General features: G+C 37.4%; 1 protein-coding gene across 1 annotated transcript in view; it reads right to left on the bottom strand.

Moving 5' to 3' along the window:
* The window catches only part of LRRC63 (leucine rich repeat containing 63), a 33,118-nt gene extending 15,989 nt beyond the window's left edge, over window positions 1-17,129 (bottom strand). Inside the window, exons 1-4 of the mRNA XM_006187369.2 lie at window positions 16,977-17,129; window positions 8,879-9,562; window positions 8,021-8,089; window positions 5,791-5,948 (exon numbers count right to left, since the gene is read on the bottom strand). Coding sequence (XP_006187431.1) covers window positions 5,791-5,948; window positions 8,021-8,089; window positions 8,879-9,562; window positions 16,977-17,061 — 996 coding nt within the window. The 5' untranslated portion in view covers window positions 17,062-17,129. The remainder of the gene's footprint in view (window positions 1-5,790; window positions 5,949-8,020; window positions 8,090-8,878; window positions 9,563-16,976) is intronic.
* Window positions 17,130-17,717: the final 588 nt, after the last annotated feature.

The following is a 17,717-nucleotide window of genomic DNA, read 5'->3' as shown; positions in this document are numbered from 1 at the left end:
AAGGAATAAAAATATTTAAATAAAAAATTAGATTATAAAATAACCTAAATTAAGGGTTTGATAAAGGGTTTAACAGCAGATTTCACAAAGTTGAAAAGAGAATGATTAAACTAGAATATAGGTGAGAAGAAAATACTCAGAATAAAGCAGAGAGAGTAAAAGGGATAGAAAATATGGGAAAGAGAGTAAGAGATACATGGGACAGCATGAAAAGGTCTAAGATACATGTAGACGGATTCTGATAAGAAGAGAACATGCAGGAAGGGGGAGGGCAATGTCTGAAGAGATACTGACAAACATCTTGCCAGAACTAATGAGAGATATAAAGCCATAGATTCGAGAAGTGCTATAAACCTTAGGAAGATAAGTAATTTAAAAACTACTCCTAAGCACATCATAGTAAGACTGCTTAAATTCAGAGGAAAAGAGGAAATCTTAAAATAAGCCAAAACTAAAGACATCTATGTGGGCAGGGCAGGGTCAGCTCAACATAATCATTCATAGCCTGAGTGGGCAAGGAAGACATCCACACAAGAGAACACTCCAGTGTAGGGTGACAGAAACCAAATAACATGAGGAGGACGTCAATCTAGTACAGGGTCTCAGATCCCAAGCAAGGGGAGGAGCCGAGTACACATGCGTGAGGGGATGACAGCAAAAAAAAAAAAAAAAAAAAAAAAAAAGTTGGTTATATATGGTTATTGGTTGAATAAGTAAACATATTAAGGTTAATGGAGACCAAATTTCCGACTGTTGGAGAAGGGAGTTACAAATTTAACAAGGGAGAGAATTGGAATAATCCTTGTAGCATTAAATTAGAATTGGATATATTGATGTGAATTCACAGGTTTCAGTGTGTGTGTGTGTGTGTGTGTGTGTGTGAGTGTGTGCGCGCTGGTGCACTGAAAGTGCTTTCAGTGCTTACCCACTGAAAGAGTCGATGATACCCCAATATCAGCAAGCACACCTAGCCCAGATCTTGGCTTACCCACTAAAAATAACAGGGATCCTTGGAGAAACGGCAGGTTTCAGGGCTGGGGCAGAGAGAGTGGAGAATAAGTCTGAAAGAATGATGGGGTATGTCAAAAGGACACAGAAACCAACTTGAATGGACTTTTACTAATAAAATCTAGGGCAGCTTGAGAATAAAAATAAATAATGCTATAAATATTATGCTCAAGTATCAAATAAAATAGTGATGTAAATAAATAAATAGATAAAAATTTGATGAGAAATAAGATTATTTGTATAGTTTCAAAGTACCACAATACACTTATTAAATACAAAGGGGAAAAGAATAATAGTGGAGAAGCCCTGAAGATACCACATTAAACAAGTAATCAGAGTGATCACGATTAGTAATGTAATAAACTGAAATCACGCACATGGTAAGATCAAATGAGAAAAATCTTTTTGAAATATTAATGCCAAAAGGTGAATGACCTATATCTAATCATGAGGAATTATAAGATAAACCCACACGAATGGACATTTTACAAAATAACTGGCCTGTAATCTTCAAAAGTTTCAAAGTCATGAAAGTCAAAGAAAGCTGGAAACACACCAGCTTGAAAGAAACTAAAACAACTGTATACAACACGTGACCCTGGATTGCATCCTTTTGTTACAATGAACATTACCGGGTAAATTAGCAAAATGTGAATGGGGTCTGTTGATTGGATGGAGTAATGAATCAAAATTAGTTTCCTGATTTTGAGGGCTGCTCTGTGGTTTTGCAGGAGAGTGTCCTTGCTTGCGGGGAGTATGCACTGAAGTATTCGGAGGTAATGAAGAAGAGTATCTGCCGATTTTCTTTGTACTTTTCTTGCAACTCTTCTGTAAATTTAAATCATTTCAAAATTAAAATATTTTATAAAGATGACATTTAAAAGCTTGGGGGATAGAGTTAAAATCGTGATCATAGGAAAACGTATAGCCTTAAATACATAAACAAGAAAAAGGCTGAAAATCAGTGATGTCCATGTTCACATAAAAACGTTAGTAAAAGAACAGCTATGAACGCCTCCAAAAGTAGAAAGGTAACAATAACAAAATGAATAAAATAAAAACATAGAATGGAAAGAATTGGCAAATCAAAAAATTGGTTCTTTGAAAAGACAAATAAGGGAATGTTGTCTGTGTTTTTAATTTTAGTCGTTCCAGTGAGCGTGCTGTGGTTTTGTCATCTGTGATGAACAATGATGTTGAGAATGTTTTCATGTTCTTACTGGCCGTTAGTAGACCATCCTTTATGAAGGACTATTGAAGTCTTCTCCCTTGTCTGTTTATTTGTTTGTTAATTTATGTGAAAGGCAGAATTCTAGATGTCTTCTATGACTTTGTCCCCTGGTAACACTCCTGTGTCAATTTTTAAAATACTGACTGTTTCCAGCAACCATGCTAAAATTACTTGTTAGTGTGATTTTTTTGGGGGGGGGGGATTTTTTTAAGCTTTTCTACCTACATAGTCATGTTTTCTGCTCATAAATATGATTTTACTTCTTTTTAATCTTTATGCTTTTTTCTTCCTTTCCTTATTTAAGTGGCTGGAACCCTCATTACAATGTAGAATAAAAGTGAATGACAAATATTTCTTACCTTGTTCTCAATCTTAGGGAGAAAGTATTCAATCCTTATTGATTATATATGATGTTGGTTTCAGATTTTCCTATACTTCCTTTATTTGATTATGAAAGGTTTCTTTTAACCCTAGTTTACTTAGACATTTGTTTGTTTTTAAAATCTTAAATGGGTATTGAATTTTTTAAGTTTTACATCTATTAAGATGATATTGTTGAGGATAAACATTGATTTTTAAATACTAAAACAACTTTGAATTTCTTGGGAAAGCTTTATTTGGTCATGATACATTGTTCTTCATTTTTAATTTTTGATATTGCTGGATTTGATTTCCTAATATTTCATTGACGTTTTTTACACTTACATTTATGAACAATATTGGTCTATTATTTTCCTTTCCTGTAATGTCCTTGTCTGGCTTTAGTATGAGAGTTACACAGGCATCATAAAATGAGTTAGCAGGTGTTGTTCCCTCTCTACTTTCTGAAGCAGTTAGTGTAAATTGGTATTATTTCTTCCTTCAGTGTTTGATAGAATCACCAGTGAATTCCTATGTGCCAGGAGCTTTCTTTGTGTGAAGAAATTAAATTCTCACAATTTAATTAGAATATCAAGTTAGGTTTTTCACAGGTGCAAGACTATTCTGATGTTCTAGTTCTTGTGCCTGTTTCAGCAAGTTGTGTACTTCAAAAAAATTTTTCCATTTCACCAAAGTCACTGCATTTATTGGGAAAATATTGTTCTTATTATTTCATTATTTGCTGTTTTAATGTCGATAGGAAATGTGGTGATTTCCTCCTTTTAAATTTTGAATTTGGCATTCAGAGTTTCTTTTTTTCTTAGTCAATTATACCATGAATTTAGTTATTTTATTAATTAATTAAGGGATATTGATCTGTAGTTTTCTTGTGGTGTCTTCACCTTCTTTGGGTATCTGGGTTACACTTAAGGCACAAAATGTATTATAAGTTGTGCTACTTTAATTTATAACTAAATATATTTGGTCATCTGAATGACCAATGTATATTTCTCATATATATTTGGATTTCATCCATAGTTCTTGGCTACCAGCTCCCAAAACCCTTGGAATTTCCTGAACAATAAAAGCAGTGGGAGCATCTTTTGTTGTAATACTTGGGCTCCTGTCTTCAGTTCCAGAAGTGAAATAGTTGTTCATAATAAGCCCCTCTCCACCACAGCTGGATTTATGTTTAAGAAGTGACTTTTGACAAACTCCTAAGAATGGGTGCTGGGTGACAGAAGAACCAGCTGTGTGATCAGAAGCCTGGAACTTTCGATCCTCCCACCTCTAAAGAAGGGAAGGGGTTGAAGACTGAGTTCAATTACCAATGACCGATGATTTAATCATTTATACCTATTAATGAAGCCTCCATAAAAACCAAAAGGACAAGGTTTGGAGAGCTTCCAGGTTGGTGAACATGTGGGAATTTGGGGAGTGTAGCACCTGGAGAGGGCATGGAATCTCCGCACCTTTTTCTCATACTGTGCCCTAGGTATTTCTTCATCTATCTGGCTGTTGGTTCATATCCTTTAATATCCTTTGTAATAAACTAGTAGTCAAGTAAGTAAGTAGGTTTCCTGAGTTCTGTGAGTCACTCTAATAAATTAATCAAACCCAAGGAAGGGGTCATGGGAATTTCTGTATTATAGCCAGTTGGTCAGAAGTATAGGTAACAACCTGGACCCGCGATTGGCATCCTGAATTGGAGTGGATGGTTGGAACCTCCAATCTGTAGCTGATTGGTCAGAATCACTGGTAACAACCTGGGCTTGTGATTGGCATCTGGAGTGGAGGGCAGTCTTATGGGAGTGAGCACTTTACCTGTGGAATCTGATGTTATCTCTGGGTAGACAGTGTCAGAATTGAGTTGAGTTGTAGGACACCCAGTTGGTGTCCGAGAATTGTTTGGTAGTGTGGGATTCCCACCCTGCCAACAGTGGAGTTGGGTTTGGGATACTATTAGAGGTGTTCCTTCCTCTTTTATTTTCTGGAAGATTTTGAGTATAGGTGTTCATTTTTCTTTAAACGTTTAGTGAAATTTACCCATGAAGCCCTCTGGTCCTGGACTTTTCTTTGTTGGGAGGTTTTCATTATTTACTTTTTACAAGTCTGCTCAAATTTCTATTTGTTGTTTAGTCAGTTTTGGTAATTTGTGTTTTTTCTAGAAAACATTTCATTTCATCTAGGATATTTAATTTGCAGGCATACAATTGTTCATAGTATTCTCTTATAATCCCCTTTAATTCTGTGAAGCCAAAAGTAATGTTTCCATTTTCATTTCTGATTTTATTGTACCTTCTCTCTTTTTTCTTAGTCTAGACAAAGGTCAATTGTGTTTTCATTGATCCTCCCTATTGCTTTTCTATCCTCTATTTCATGTATCTCTGTTCTAATCTTTATTATTTCCTTCTTTCTTCTAATTTTGGGTGTAGTTTGTTCTTTTATTCAAGTTCCTTAAGTTGTAAAGCTAGATTATTGATTTGAGATCTTTCTTCTTCACATGTCCCTTCCCCACACATTCCCTCAGCATCTCTCAACATCATCTCACCCACCAGTATACTTGTTATCATCCATGGACTAACATCAGCACATCATTATCAACCTAAATCCATAATTTATATTGAGTTCAGACTTTGTGTTGTATATTCTGTGGGTTTTGACAAATGTATAATGAAATGTATCCATTATGACAGTATCATGCAGAATAATTTCACTGCCCTAAAAATCCCCTGTGCTCCTTCTATTCATCCTTCCCTCCTTTCCTCCAAAATCTGTTGCAACCACTGATATATTTACTGTCACCATAGTTTTGCCTTTTCCAGAGTGGTTTTTTGTTGTTGTTATTCCTTGTTTACTCCACTACTGCCTCCTTGGTGTTTAATTTTTTGTAATGTCATATTGATTCCTTTCTCATTCCCTTTTGTGTATATTTTTAAGACAGTTTCTTAGGAGTGGTTACCATGAAGATTCCCATTGGCATCCTAAATTTAAAACCATCTAGTTTGGGTTGATACCAAGTTAACTTCATTAGCACACACAACTTTTGTTACAATACAATTCCATCTCCCCCACCATCACCTCTTGATGTCACTCCTGCTATCCTGTGGAAACTAACCCAAATTAGGAAACTGAAGGCAAAAGCAACTGATAATACAACAGGAAGCTGCCATTAAAAAGATGTAGCGTACCTTAAGATTAAGCGCATTTCTCCCATATATCTGACAGTTTACTGTGGCCAGGTTGGCCATGGCTGTTATCGTTTCATATCGTGTTGCCACAACAGTCTTAAAGCCTTCACCTTGTATAGTATGTGTCACTGTTGTTTCTATCTTTTTTGACTTGATACCTAAATAAACAAAACGGGAGACTTCAATGTGTCATCACTTAGAGTGAAAGTTAAAAGTTATTTATGTTAACAGTGAGTCTTCATAAATAAGTTACCTGAACACATCCTTTGAGAGAGAGTCCCCATAAACTTCACCCACCCAATCTCAGTTGGTTCTTTGCCAACCTTTTTTTTTTTTTAATATTAGCTAGCACAGTTGTCTTTCAGAAAGAAAACAATAAGCTGGTAGATTTCTACCTGGATAACTTGGGTTCCACCAATCTCCGTCTTTTTGTACTATATGTAAAAATATCTTTTTAAATTTTATTGTGAATTACAGAAACAACTTCTTGCTTCACAGAACTAATAAAGGACATCCTATAAGCATTAACTCAGATATAGATCACCTCCCAAGGAACAACTTTGCTTTCTTCCTTAATATCACCTTGATGCATGATTTAAATACCTTATGTAATTCAGTTCCTCCCTCAGTTTAAAGATCTCACACAAGAAAGGGAAAAAATCCAAACGACTCAAGAGTAGCCAAACAGAGACCACCTACGTTTACTTTATTATGACCCTTTTCAGTTTTACCTTTCATCAAAAATGGCCTGGTCCAAAAAAAAAAAAAAAAAAAAGGTCTATTCAAGTATACACCCAGATGTGGCAGGAAAATATTTTGAATTATATTTTACATCCCCAGCCATTCTTGCTGCATGACTTGCCACAAGATCTTTTATAATGTCAATAATTTTGAAAGATCTCCATAATACTGTCTCTAATAACGTGTTAGATTTCCTTCAACTAGGCTGTAAGTATCACTTTGATTTAACAAGGGTTGGTTTGGAGCTTTGTTAGGGATAATCTCTTTTAGTTTTCTCCCTTCTCCTAGAACATCATCCTTATTCTCAAGGCATGGGTCCTCAGGGTCTTCAGCTGAAGGTCCAGTGTCTGTATCAAGACCTTTCACTTTGGCAGAACTTGAAGTCCAGTAACTGTCTCCTGTGCGACTGTCAAAATCGATGCTCGGTTCCTTAGCATCTCAGCAGATGTTTCCTGCCGTGTTTTTTAGAGTACTGTCCTACACATGCACAGCTTAGGAATCAGCCAGCACCCATCAGGGAGTCTTTATGTGGATATCTGAATTCAGTTCTCTCCTCTCGGAGATACTACCCCTCAAATCCCAGCAGTATTATCAGCACTGAAGTCTGACCGCTGCCTCCTTAACCCAGTCATACTGTTGCTTTCCACCTGTGCTCTATTCTCCAGCGCCACAGGTGCCCTCAGGCAAAAGCCAAGATCAATGTACAGCTAATTCAGCTTCTTTCAAGGATTGCAGCCACTCAAGTCATGCTTGCAGTGGTTACTCTCCAGTACCTTCAATGGCTATTTTCTGTATTTGGCGCAGCTTTAATACTTGATTTCGGTGGGAGGGTTTTTCTAATACAAGATACTCAGTCTTGGACAGAATCAAAAGTCAGTGGGGGTGAGGAGGGTGTGGCTCGGTAGTAGAGTGGGTGCTTAGCATGCAGGAGGTCCCGGGTTCAATCCCCAGTACCTCTATTTAAAAAAAAAAAAAAGTCAGTAGGTTATTTAAAAATCTGTATCTGATCATTCTAATACCTGGAACTCCTGTGGGTATGTTTCTACTGCTTACCATTTCTGCTAGTTTTCATTTATTTTGTTTCTTTGTGTGTCTGATAACAGTGAATTGTTTACTACACACTGTATTTGTGAAATTGTTCATAGAAATAATGTGAGGTCTAGGATGATGTAATCTTTCTTTAAAGCTGATTTTTCATTTGTTTCTGCTAGGTCACATGGCATGCAGTTAACCCTCATTATTGCATGTCTATCTTCCCCACCCGAATAAGACTTGAGCTTTTATGTTCCCAGCATCAGTACAAAGTTGGGTTTAGAGTCAACACTTTAAAAATTGTTTCTGAGTAAACAGCTTAAGGAACTGAAAATGAGGAGGGCCGTAAATGTGAATCTCACACACACATATACAAAGATACAAAATCACAAATACTTTTGTGGAGAGATAATCGTACATACAGTTTTTAAAAGAATGATATAAACCTAGCACTTACCTTCAGGTAGGCTTAGCATGCTTTGCTTCGGGATACTTTCTTTACGTTCATGTTGTGCTACACGAGTTTCTAGAAAAAAATTTTAAATAGGATTTTTTTTTTAATTGAAGTATGATTGATTTACAATGTTGTGTTAGTTTCAGGTGTACAGCAAAGTGATTCAGTCACACATGCGTGCATATATATATATGTAAATCTATTCTTTTTCAGATTCTGTTCCATTATAGGTTATCACAAGATATGGGATAGAGTCCCTGTGCTATATAGTAGGCCCTTGTTGGTTATCTATTTTATATATGTTAATCCCAAACTCCTAATTTATCCCTCCCCACCCCCTTTCCCCTTTGGCAACCATAAGTTTGTTTTCTACGTCTGTGAGTCTAAAAACGGGATGTTTAGATACATGTGAAAATTCATATTGAAGGTGCTATGAGTTCATTATAATTGTTCATCTTTTAGTGAATTGAGATTATCCATGGAAATGTGCTCATGAAGGCGCCCATCAGCCTTGGCATTCTCCATCTAGAGTTCATGTGGACCACCTTATGAATGACTGTTCATTCATACTGCTCCTTTGTATTAGCTTTTCTGATCCTTTGAACTACTTTGTCTGGTTCCCATCACCACCATCTGGTGATGCCCAGTCTGGGTGGGGTGCCCAGTCTGTCCTTGGCAGACCTGCAGGGTCAGGATTTCTGTTACTGCATTCTGTCCCACGTAGTAAATGTACAGGCAAAAAGTGATCCCAGCAGCCCATCCTGCAAACCCAACGGGGGAGCCACCATACGCTTGCACGCCCTCTCTCCCCTTCGCTCTACTTGACCTCATCATTACCGACCATGTTGAGACTGGACTTACCTATCACAGACTGTCTTAGAGGTTTCCTGGGTAAAATTGGTAACGGTATGAAAACGGGACCTGGAAAATCACTAATAGTTAGTGTTGCTGCCTGCTTTTGTTGTAAACAGTGAAACCACTGTCCTTCTGCTTTAACAGGTGTAGTCCTTGGGACAGGGATTGCCGCACTTAGACGCAACAGGGGCTGCTTAAAACTGTAGGTAGTGCTCTTGCATAAAAGTAGATGCTCAGCATGAACTTCCTTGAGTTTGGGAGTAGGCGTTGAAGAAGGGGCACAGGGACATCTGGGGAACTCTGAGGAGACAATCATAATGTCTTTAAAAATATTATCGGCGTAAGTATTTTTTATTTTTGATGGCTCTTCTGGTTTTCTTGAACTTTCTATCTTGCTTATTTGTTTCCCAAAAACTCGACTTGAAGCTGAAGGACACATTGGGAAAAATATGGAACCAGTAGCAGTCTCTGGAATGTGCCAATAGACGTTCTTAGAAGTTTTCTTGAGTGTTGAAAGAGTAGTCACTCTTTCTCGTACATGATGATCAAGATGGAGATTTTGGATATTGACAGGGGGTTGTGATTGATTTCCTGAAACAACATCAGGAAAACGAGTTTTCTCTCTTTCAGTTAAAATGGTTTTATCTTGAACAAACCGTGCACGTGGTGGCTTTGTTTCAGCAGCTTTGACTAAACCAGAAAAAGAAAAAATAAAGCACAATTAGATTATACTTATCAAGGTGTCAGAAGCAAAACTATTAATGTCTTAGCATTCATAGCTTTCCTTTATCCACCTGTCCTCTCTCCGGTTCTAAAAATGTTTCTGTGTATACTTTCTCAGCTATCAGGACGTTTGTTGAGCCGACTGGGATAAAGTTTGAGCGATCAGCTGGAGAACTAAAAAGGCTAAATTGGGTTGCAAGAACGGAATTGGCGGAGAAGAGCAGGACATAAAGGGAGACTTTTGAGTGGTTGCTGCTAATACTCTCGCCATGTGGAAGGGCAAAAATGACTCGATGAAGTTTTGCCTATTTATCATTTACCATTATCTCTTTCTCATTTGAAACTTCTTTGAGCAAAGATTTACGTTTCTTTTCAATGCTAGATATCAGACCCAGGTGTCTTTTGAACATGATAACATTCTGATACAGGCTACAAGGAACCACAGGTTCATTCATGTTACAATAGTAAGTGTTCCTTTCTCTCTTAGGTCCAGAAAATGCACTGTGCCTGCATTATTTTTTTTCTTAAACAACATTTATTATTGTTGTAAAGAAGTCTTTTTCATGAGAACAGGTGTCACATTTATGTAAAGAAACACTGGTTATGGCTATAGAAGCACATTTCACTCAGCTGCTCTGGATGAAGGATGCTCAACTACGACTCTGAACCCAGCAGTCTAACATTCACAGTGTGCTGGCTGCCATTTAGCTATTTATACAAACGTGCCTTTAAAAAAAAAAAAAAATGTGCCCGCACAGGGTGGAAACGCCAAGGGCCTGCTAAAAAGAGAAGCCTAGAAAAGATAAAATTGCCCCAGCAGTTCTGTTCAACAGCAGTCTGTGAGCGCAGGAAGTCTGGGGGGGAGTTGGGGGGCGTGGGGAGCGGCACTACATCAAGGGATGCCTTCTCTTTCCTGGGTCTCAGAATGTTCCGTGACATTTTCGTGTGTTGTCTCCGTTGAGTACAATAAATGGTGAGGACGTCAACATTCTAGTGAGGAAATAATAGATTCATTAAGGCAAGATTTGCAAAGAGATGGTCAAAGCAAATCCAACTCTCACCCATTGTCTGTATAGGAGAGGTGGCTAGAGGACGATCTGCGTTGAGAGAGAATCCAGCCATTGGAGTGCTGTGTGTTTCCCTGACCCTCCCCTCCTCACAGTGGGTGCAGGAGGAGGGTTGACCCCCACCTCAAGCCAAGTGAGAGTCCCACTCTTAGAGACCCATCTCTAGAGAACAGGAGTGTAGCCACAAGGAGAAGAGAACATCTCACCGTTCCCACCGGCATTCCCCTCCCCTCCATAAACCTATGTGATAGCAAAAATGGATTGCCCCCCCCCCCCCAGTGCTGTGGCACAGCTGTGGCGAGGCGAGAGCATCCTTACAACTACTGGACCTCTATCTGCGGGCATTTCAGTGGGGTGCAGAAGCTGATGACTGACTCTCACCTTCACTCTGAACTCCTTAACTCTTCCCCACTCCGAGCCCCACCTACGAAGATACCAGAAACTCTGACTTAGGGAAGAGAAGTAAAAGAACAAGGAGGGAGAACTTATCAGGCCCCTGTTTCCCTTGGCTTGTCTAAAAATGAGCAGACCTCGCCTGAGCTGGGAGAAAGGGCAAGGTTTAATTGCATGCGAGATGAAAGCACTGATTTAGGTTGGACTAGCTGTTTAATATCTAAAAAGGAGATGAGGCTAATGGATGAGCGTGACTGGAAGAGCCTTGGGAGAGCTATGTGTGCCACGTGAGTTTAATGCTTCCTTCCTTATAAGGAACTAATCAAAGCCAGCTCATTCAATAAAAGGGTTACTACTACTATCTTCAATTTTATTTTCTCTCCTATATTAAAAAAAAAAAAAAGATAACATGAGCAAAATCTAGGTGATGCTGGGTTTAACACCAAAACAACAATCCATGAAAGAAAAAATTGGTTCAGTTGGACTTAAAATTTAAAACTTGTACTCTATGAGAGACATTGTTAAAAGGATAAAAAGACAAGCCATGCACTGGGAGAAAATATTTGCAAAACACACATCTGATAAAGGACTTGCATCCAAAATAAAGAGCTCTTAAACTCAACAATAAGAAAACAACCCAGTTAACACAGCTCCTCCAGCTTCCTTTTGATTAGTGTTAGTATGGTATACTTCTCTATCCTTTTACATTCAGTCTTTCTGTGTTTTTATATTTAAAGCAAGTTTCTTGCAGACAATATATGGTTAGCGCTTGTGTTTTATCTACTCTGACAGTTTCTGTCATTTAACTGGTACACTTAGACCATTCACATTTTAATAAATTACTGACATTGTTGGCTTAACATCTGCCACATTTGGAAACTTTTCTATTCATTGCAGTTGTTTTGCTTCTTTTTCAAAACCTTCCCTTCTTTTTCTGTCTTTTCTGGTTTTAATTGAGAATTTTACTATTCAGTTTCTCTCCTTCAGTTTCTCAGTTTCGTTCCTCTCTTAGCATACCAGTTAGACTTGTAAAAATGTTTTAAAAGTGATTGCCCTAGAGTTTGTAATCTATATTTACAGCGAATCTAAGTCTACTTTCAGTTAACACTCCACCACTTACTAGGTATGGCAAGCATCTTTTAACATAGTATTCCCCATTCTTCCCTCCCACTGCATAGAGCATCACTGTCATTCATTCCATTTGTCCCTGTGCTATAATCACCTGCTACATCGTTGCTATTATTGCTTAGAACAAACAGTTCTCCGTTAGACCAAATAGGATCACTTATTCCTTCTCTGACACTCTTCTTCTAAGTAGATCTGAGTTTCTGGCCCGTTTCACTGCATACAGAATCTAGTTTAGTGAGCTTTATTTTTTTTTTCCCCTTTCAACACTTTAAATATTTCACTCTACTCTTTTCTTGCTTTGCATGGTTTCTGATAAGAAATTCAATGTAATTCTTATCTTTTTTCCACTACAGGTAGATACTTTTTCTCCCTTTCCTTTGGCTTCTTTCAGGAATTTCTCTTTGTTTAAAAACAAAGGTTTTAGTTTTCTGCAGTTTGAATATAATGCACCAAAGTGTGTTTGTTTTTTTTAATTTATTCCAGTAGGTGTTGCCTGAGCTCCCTGGATGATCTGTGGTTTTTTTGATCTGTCGTTAATTTTAGAAAATTCTCAGCCATTATTACTTTGAGTAGTCCTTCGGCTGTCTTCACCCTTTCATCCCCTCTAGTATTCCCCCTTGCATGTATGTTACACCTTCTGTAATTTTCCCACAGGCCTTGGTTATCCCGTTCTTTTGTTACTACTCTTTTTATTCTTTGCACTTTAGTTTGAGAATTTTCAGTAGACCTATCTTCAAGCTCACAGACCCTTTCCTCAGTCATATCCTGGCTACTGATGAGCCCATCAAAGGCATTTTACATTTTTATTAGTTTTTTTTAAATTTCTGGCATTTCCTTTTGATTTTTCCTTACAGTTCCCATATCTCTGTGTACACTACTCACCTGCTATTGCATATTATCCACTGTTTCAATCAAGACTCTTAATATAACAATCATAGATATTTTCAATTGGCTGTCTGATAATGCCAGAATCTGTGCAATATCTCAGTATGGTTCTGGTGCTTGCTTTTTCTCTTCAACCATGTTTCTCCTAGCCTTTAAGCCTGCTTTGTAAATTTTTTTTAATTGAAAGCTGGGACTGATGTATCAGGTAATAGGAACTGAGATAACTGTGGCTGTGGTGTCAGAGACTTGAGTTTCCTTGTTTTGTTTTGTTTTTTTCCTCCTTTGTTGCCTTTGGGCTTCCCTACAAATTCCTTCTTAAATTCTGCATCTTACAGCTCTCTCAGGTGTAATCCACTGTTACTATATTGGAGCCCTGCTGATATGGTGGAAAGGTACTGGAGAAAGGAATCATTCTATATTCTTATGTTTAAATCTGAGTTTTTTAGTGTACCGAAGTCCCTGGGCTGTGGCTTTCAGAAGTGTTTCTTAGTCTTTTCCTCCCCTTACAGAAGTCAGGCTCCTGGGGGTTAGCGTTATCTAATTTGCCCTTCCCTCAGGTCAGGCAAGGCTCTGGAACCTAGTTTCCCTTACAGGGCAGGTATTTGTAATGGAGAATACTCTGGGAGTGTTAAAAAAAAAAAAAAAAAAAAAGGTTACTTTGTCCTTCCTGGAGGAAACAGGAAAATTTTTTTCTCTGATCCTCATGAGAACCTTGTGGGATTCTTTGAGGTAAAACCCATGGCAGCATAGAGGCCCCAGCCAAAGACTAGGATCTCAGGAGTTTTTAACTCTCAGAACTAGTCCACACTCAACCTCCAGTAATTTGTCAAAATTAGCACTTACGTGTTCCTACCAGTTACTGGCTTGAACATCTTCTGATCCTAATAAGCTGATCGCTGTGAGTCTCTCTATTTGTCTGTCTCTCCAGATTTCAGGATGGTGATTTGCTCTGTGACCTGATTCTCTGATGGGTCTAAGAAACTCACTGATTATCAGTTTGTTCATTTTTTTCTTGTGAGGATGGGAGTGATTACTTTTAATCTCCTTACGTTTTGAACCTGAAACTGGAATTCTCTCGTTTACTTTTCAGAACATTATGACCTGGAATTTGCCACTTCTACTACTATCAAAACCCATCACAAAGTTATTATTGACATCTTATTACTAAATCCAATGGATATACATCATTATTTATCTTTATTTGACCTCTTTTTAGCATTTGATATTTTAACCCACTCTGTTCTCCATGAAAATTCACTCTTCCCTTGGCTCCAATGAAAACACTCTGTCATTTCTCCATTCCCACCACTCAGGCAATGTATCTTTCCTGTCTTGGCAAATGCTCCTCTCTTTCTCAATTTATGTATCTTAAACCTTATACAATATTTATCTTTCTTCAGAGAAACCAACTTACTGTTCTCATTAATTAATTCAACAAGCATTTAACACCTACCATCTGCTAGCTGAGAGTACAATCACACAGCACAAACCTTATTACCATCAAAGATCTCACAATGTAGTGCAGAAACTAGGCAGGTAAACAGTTATACCAGAGAACGATACATGCTCAGTAGGGGGTGAGGGTGGGGTACCATGGGAGCATAAAGGAGTGCCTCTGACTGGGTGGAGGGAGAAGAGGTGCTTAGGGAAACCTTCCTAATGAAGATGACTTCTGTCTTCTCCATTCATACTTCCCCTACGTTGTGAACATTTCCCCATGATTTTTCTTTTTTTTTTTTTCTAGTGTGTTAAAATTCTATGTTTCCAATAGTCTCCTCTACCATCAAAAACTACACACGTCTCCTCTATAATTAAACATCTTTCATTTCACTTTTCCTCAAGTCTTAGTTTACACCCCATTCCTGCCCCCAGAGTTCCTCACATTTATGAACTACTCCTGTCTGTACTATTAATTGGACATAATTTCTGTGCTGCTTTGTACTGTTATTTAAGGTTTTTACTGTATGTGTATCTCATCTTTAGAGCTTCATTAAAGGTCTTGAAAGGTCCTGACAGGGTGGGACAAGATCGGTCGTGTCATTAATTCCCTACAGCATTTAGCATTGTATGTGAATTATAGATATTTATTTCAAGGTGTGATTTCAGTGTTTGAATATTCATTTTTATAAATTGTACTTCAGTCATTTTAAGTGTTAGTTCATTTACTCAATAAATATTTTGAACATCTGCTATAAGCAGAACACTCTGCCAAGAGCCTTTGGAGACACAGGATTAACAAGAGTTAAGTCATAGAATCTCAAAGGTACCAAAAGCAGGAGAGCTCCCCCCACCAAAGAATTATCCAGCCCAAAATGGCAATAATGAGAAACTCTGTACTAGAGGATAAACTTCAACCAAAAGATGAATGTAAACACTATGACAAAAGAACTGGTAGTGAGCAGTATATCTATAGAACTGTGACTATTACTATTACAGAACACATTGGAAATGTGAAAGGGTGGAACATTACAGAAATGTAGAAATGCTATAACAAAAGTTGGTAGGGAGGTGGGAGAGAAAGTGGAGGTAGCATAAGTAGGTTGATTCACACATCTTGAATAGCAATGGATCAAAAGGTAATAATTTAACCTTGTAAATCAAGTTATAGATGAGGCATATTTTAACAGTATGAATGTTGACACTAAAATAATTAATATAATCAACTAAAATCAGATGGTAGAGGAGACTGAAAGGGGAAAGAAGAGGAAATATGCTAATTTTATCACTGTTTATAAGTTAGGAGTCAATAGATAACCATATATAGAGATAGAGGATTAAGAGTATTATATCAAGTTATAATCACAAAAGTGGCTTATCTTTACTTCACAGCACTTATCACAGGGTAATCTGACATTCAGTTATATGATTATTTGATCCCACCAAAAGGTAACTAATAAAGAGGACTGGCAGTGTCTGTTCTGCTCACTACTCTACCCCCAGGTTTTAGCAATGTGCTCATAAATACAGTCAATTCTCATTATTTGCTTATTCACGGCAGCTCTGTTCCACAGTCCCAGTGAGCATTGAGTTATCCAACAGTGAACCATTGCTTCTTGGGAAAAATACAGGGTTAGGTTCCTGCAAGCCTCTGGTCTGAACATTATCAGCAACCAATCAATACATAACCTTGCTTTATATATGTTTCTATTTAAAGATACCTTATTTAATATGTGTTGTTGATTCATTAACACTGAACTCTCAGCCAACACTGTAATGCATGCCTGAAGGAAGGTGCATTTTTCTAACACATACATTTATCTAACACATGAATTTTTCTCCATAAGACACATCACAGCCTGCTTGTGCTAATGAACACTAGACAGCACTTCAATACTGTGCTTGGGGGCTATTTTAGACAGTGAAATCACCAACAAAAGTACATAATTCAGGAAGCATGGCACTGATTAGACCGGGGAAGGGGCAGTTGTTTACAATATGAGAGCTAAAACAAGAAGGCAGAGCTGTAGCCTTCTTTGACCTCAGCTGGGAATGCGTGTGTTCTCACTGCCCTGCACACATCCACGAATGAACAAGATTTACCATTGACATCCTCTTCCTGTACAGTTTCACTATTATAAAAGGAGTGATTTTCTCACTTCTTTCGAGCTCTGTATAATGCTTCAAAGTGTTCTCTGTGATGTATTTTTGACTTAAAAAGACAAAATATAGTATAATGTACTGATTTGGGGGTTACAAATAGATTCTAGCAGTTGGGTAAATTCACTCCTACAGATGCCACAAACAATGAGGATAAACTGTACTTGTAGAAATGAATTGGATGTTATCTTACAACAAACATTTGTAAGTTGCTGGTTATTAGTCAGTGTCTTTATTATGATTCTGAGCTGTGCAGGTTGAGAAACTTCTATGAAAATAAAGTTAATAATATATCTGATTAATATACATACCTGTGCGGGGTTTCTTCTTACATAAAGACAGCTTAGGGAGTTTGGGAGGTAAAGGTCTTCGAAGAAGTTGTGGGTGGCTTTGCATTTTAATAATAAGCACTGTTTTTCACAGCTGTTGGTTGAGAATTGGAAAGTCTTTGAATATGTTTGAATTGTTGCTGAAAAATAATTTATTAGAATCCAGACTATGTCCTAATGAAAATCATTCTGCCCTAATACTGAGTCCAAGCAGAATTCCTATAAAAGAAAAAGAGGGTAATGAAATTTCTTAAAACTTCTAGAAAGAATCTGGATAAAATTCAGGTTTATAACTAATACACAATTTAAAAATACATACATATATCAAGATCATTCTAAAATTTCACATGTTAGCAAAAAGTTCAATCTGTCAGTGTAATTTCAGCTAGTAAATACTGATTTCCCCCCAAAATAGAAATGACAATCATTTTTTTCTCTAAAGAAAAATTGGAAATTGACATTTTCCAAATTATAAATTTGGAAAGAATTTTTGATCAAAAAGGTGAGGAAGTCCCTCCATGGCCTCTGAAGGACCACAATATCTAACTATTCACAAATAAGTTGTTTTCTTTCTGTCATAATTACTTATTTTAAATTTCAACCACTATAGTTGGGCCATAACTATTTAATCCAAAAATAAAATGGTCTTCAATCTAATGAGATTTCACAGGATCGCAGTGCCAGTTAATGCTGTTTAGAAATGATGCCAGAAGATAGAACCAG

Source organism: Camelus ferus, chromosome 14 (genome assembly GCF_009834535.1).
Source record: "Camelus ferus isolate YT-003-E chromosome 14, BCGSAC_Cfer_1.0, whole genome shotgun sequence".
Lineage (NCBI taxonomy): Eukaryota > Metazoa > Chordata > Mammalia > Artiodactyla > Camelidae > Camelus > Camelus ferus.
The sequence above is the reverse complement of the archived record's forward strand: the minus strand, read 5'-3'. Positions and strand labels throughout refer to the sequence as shown.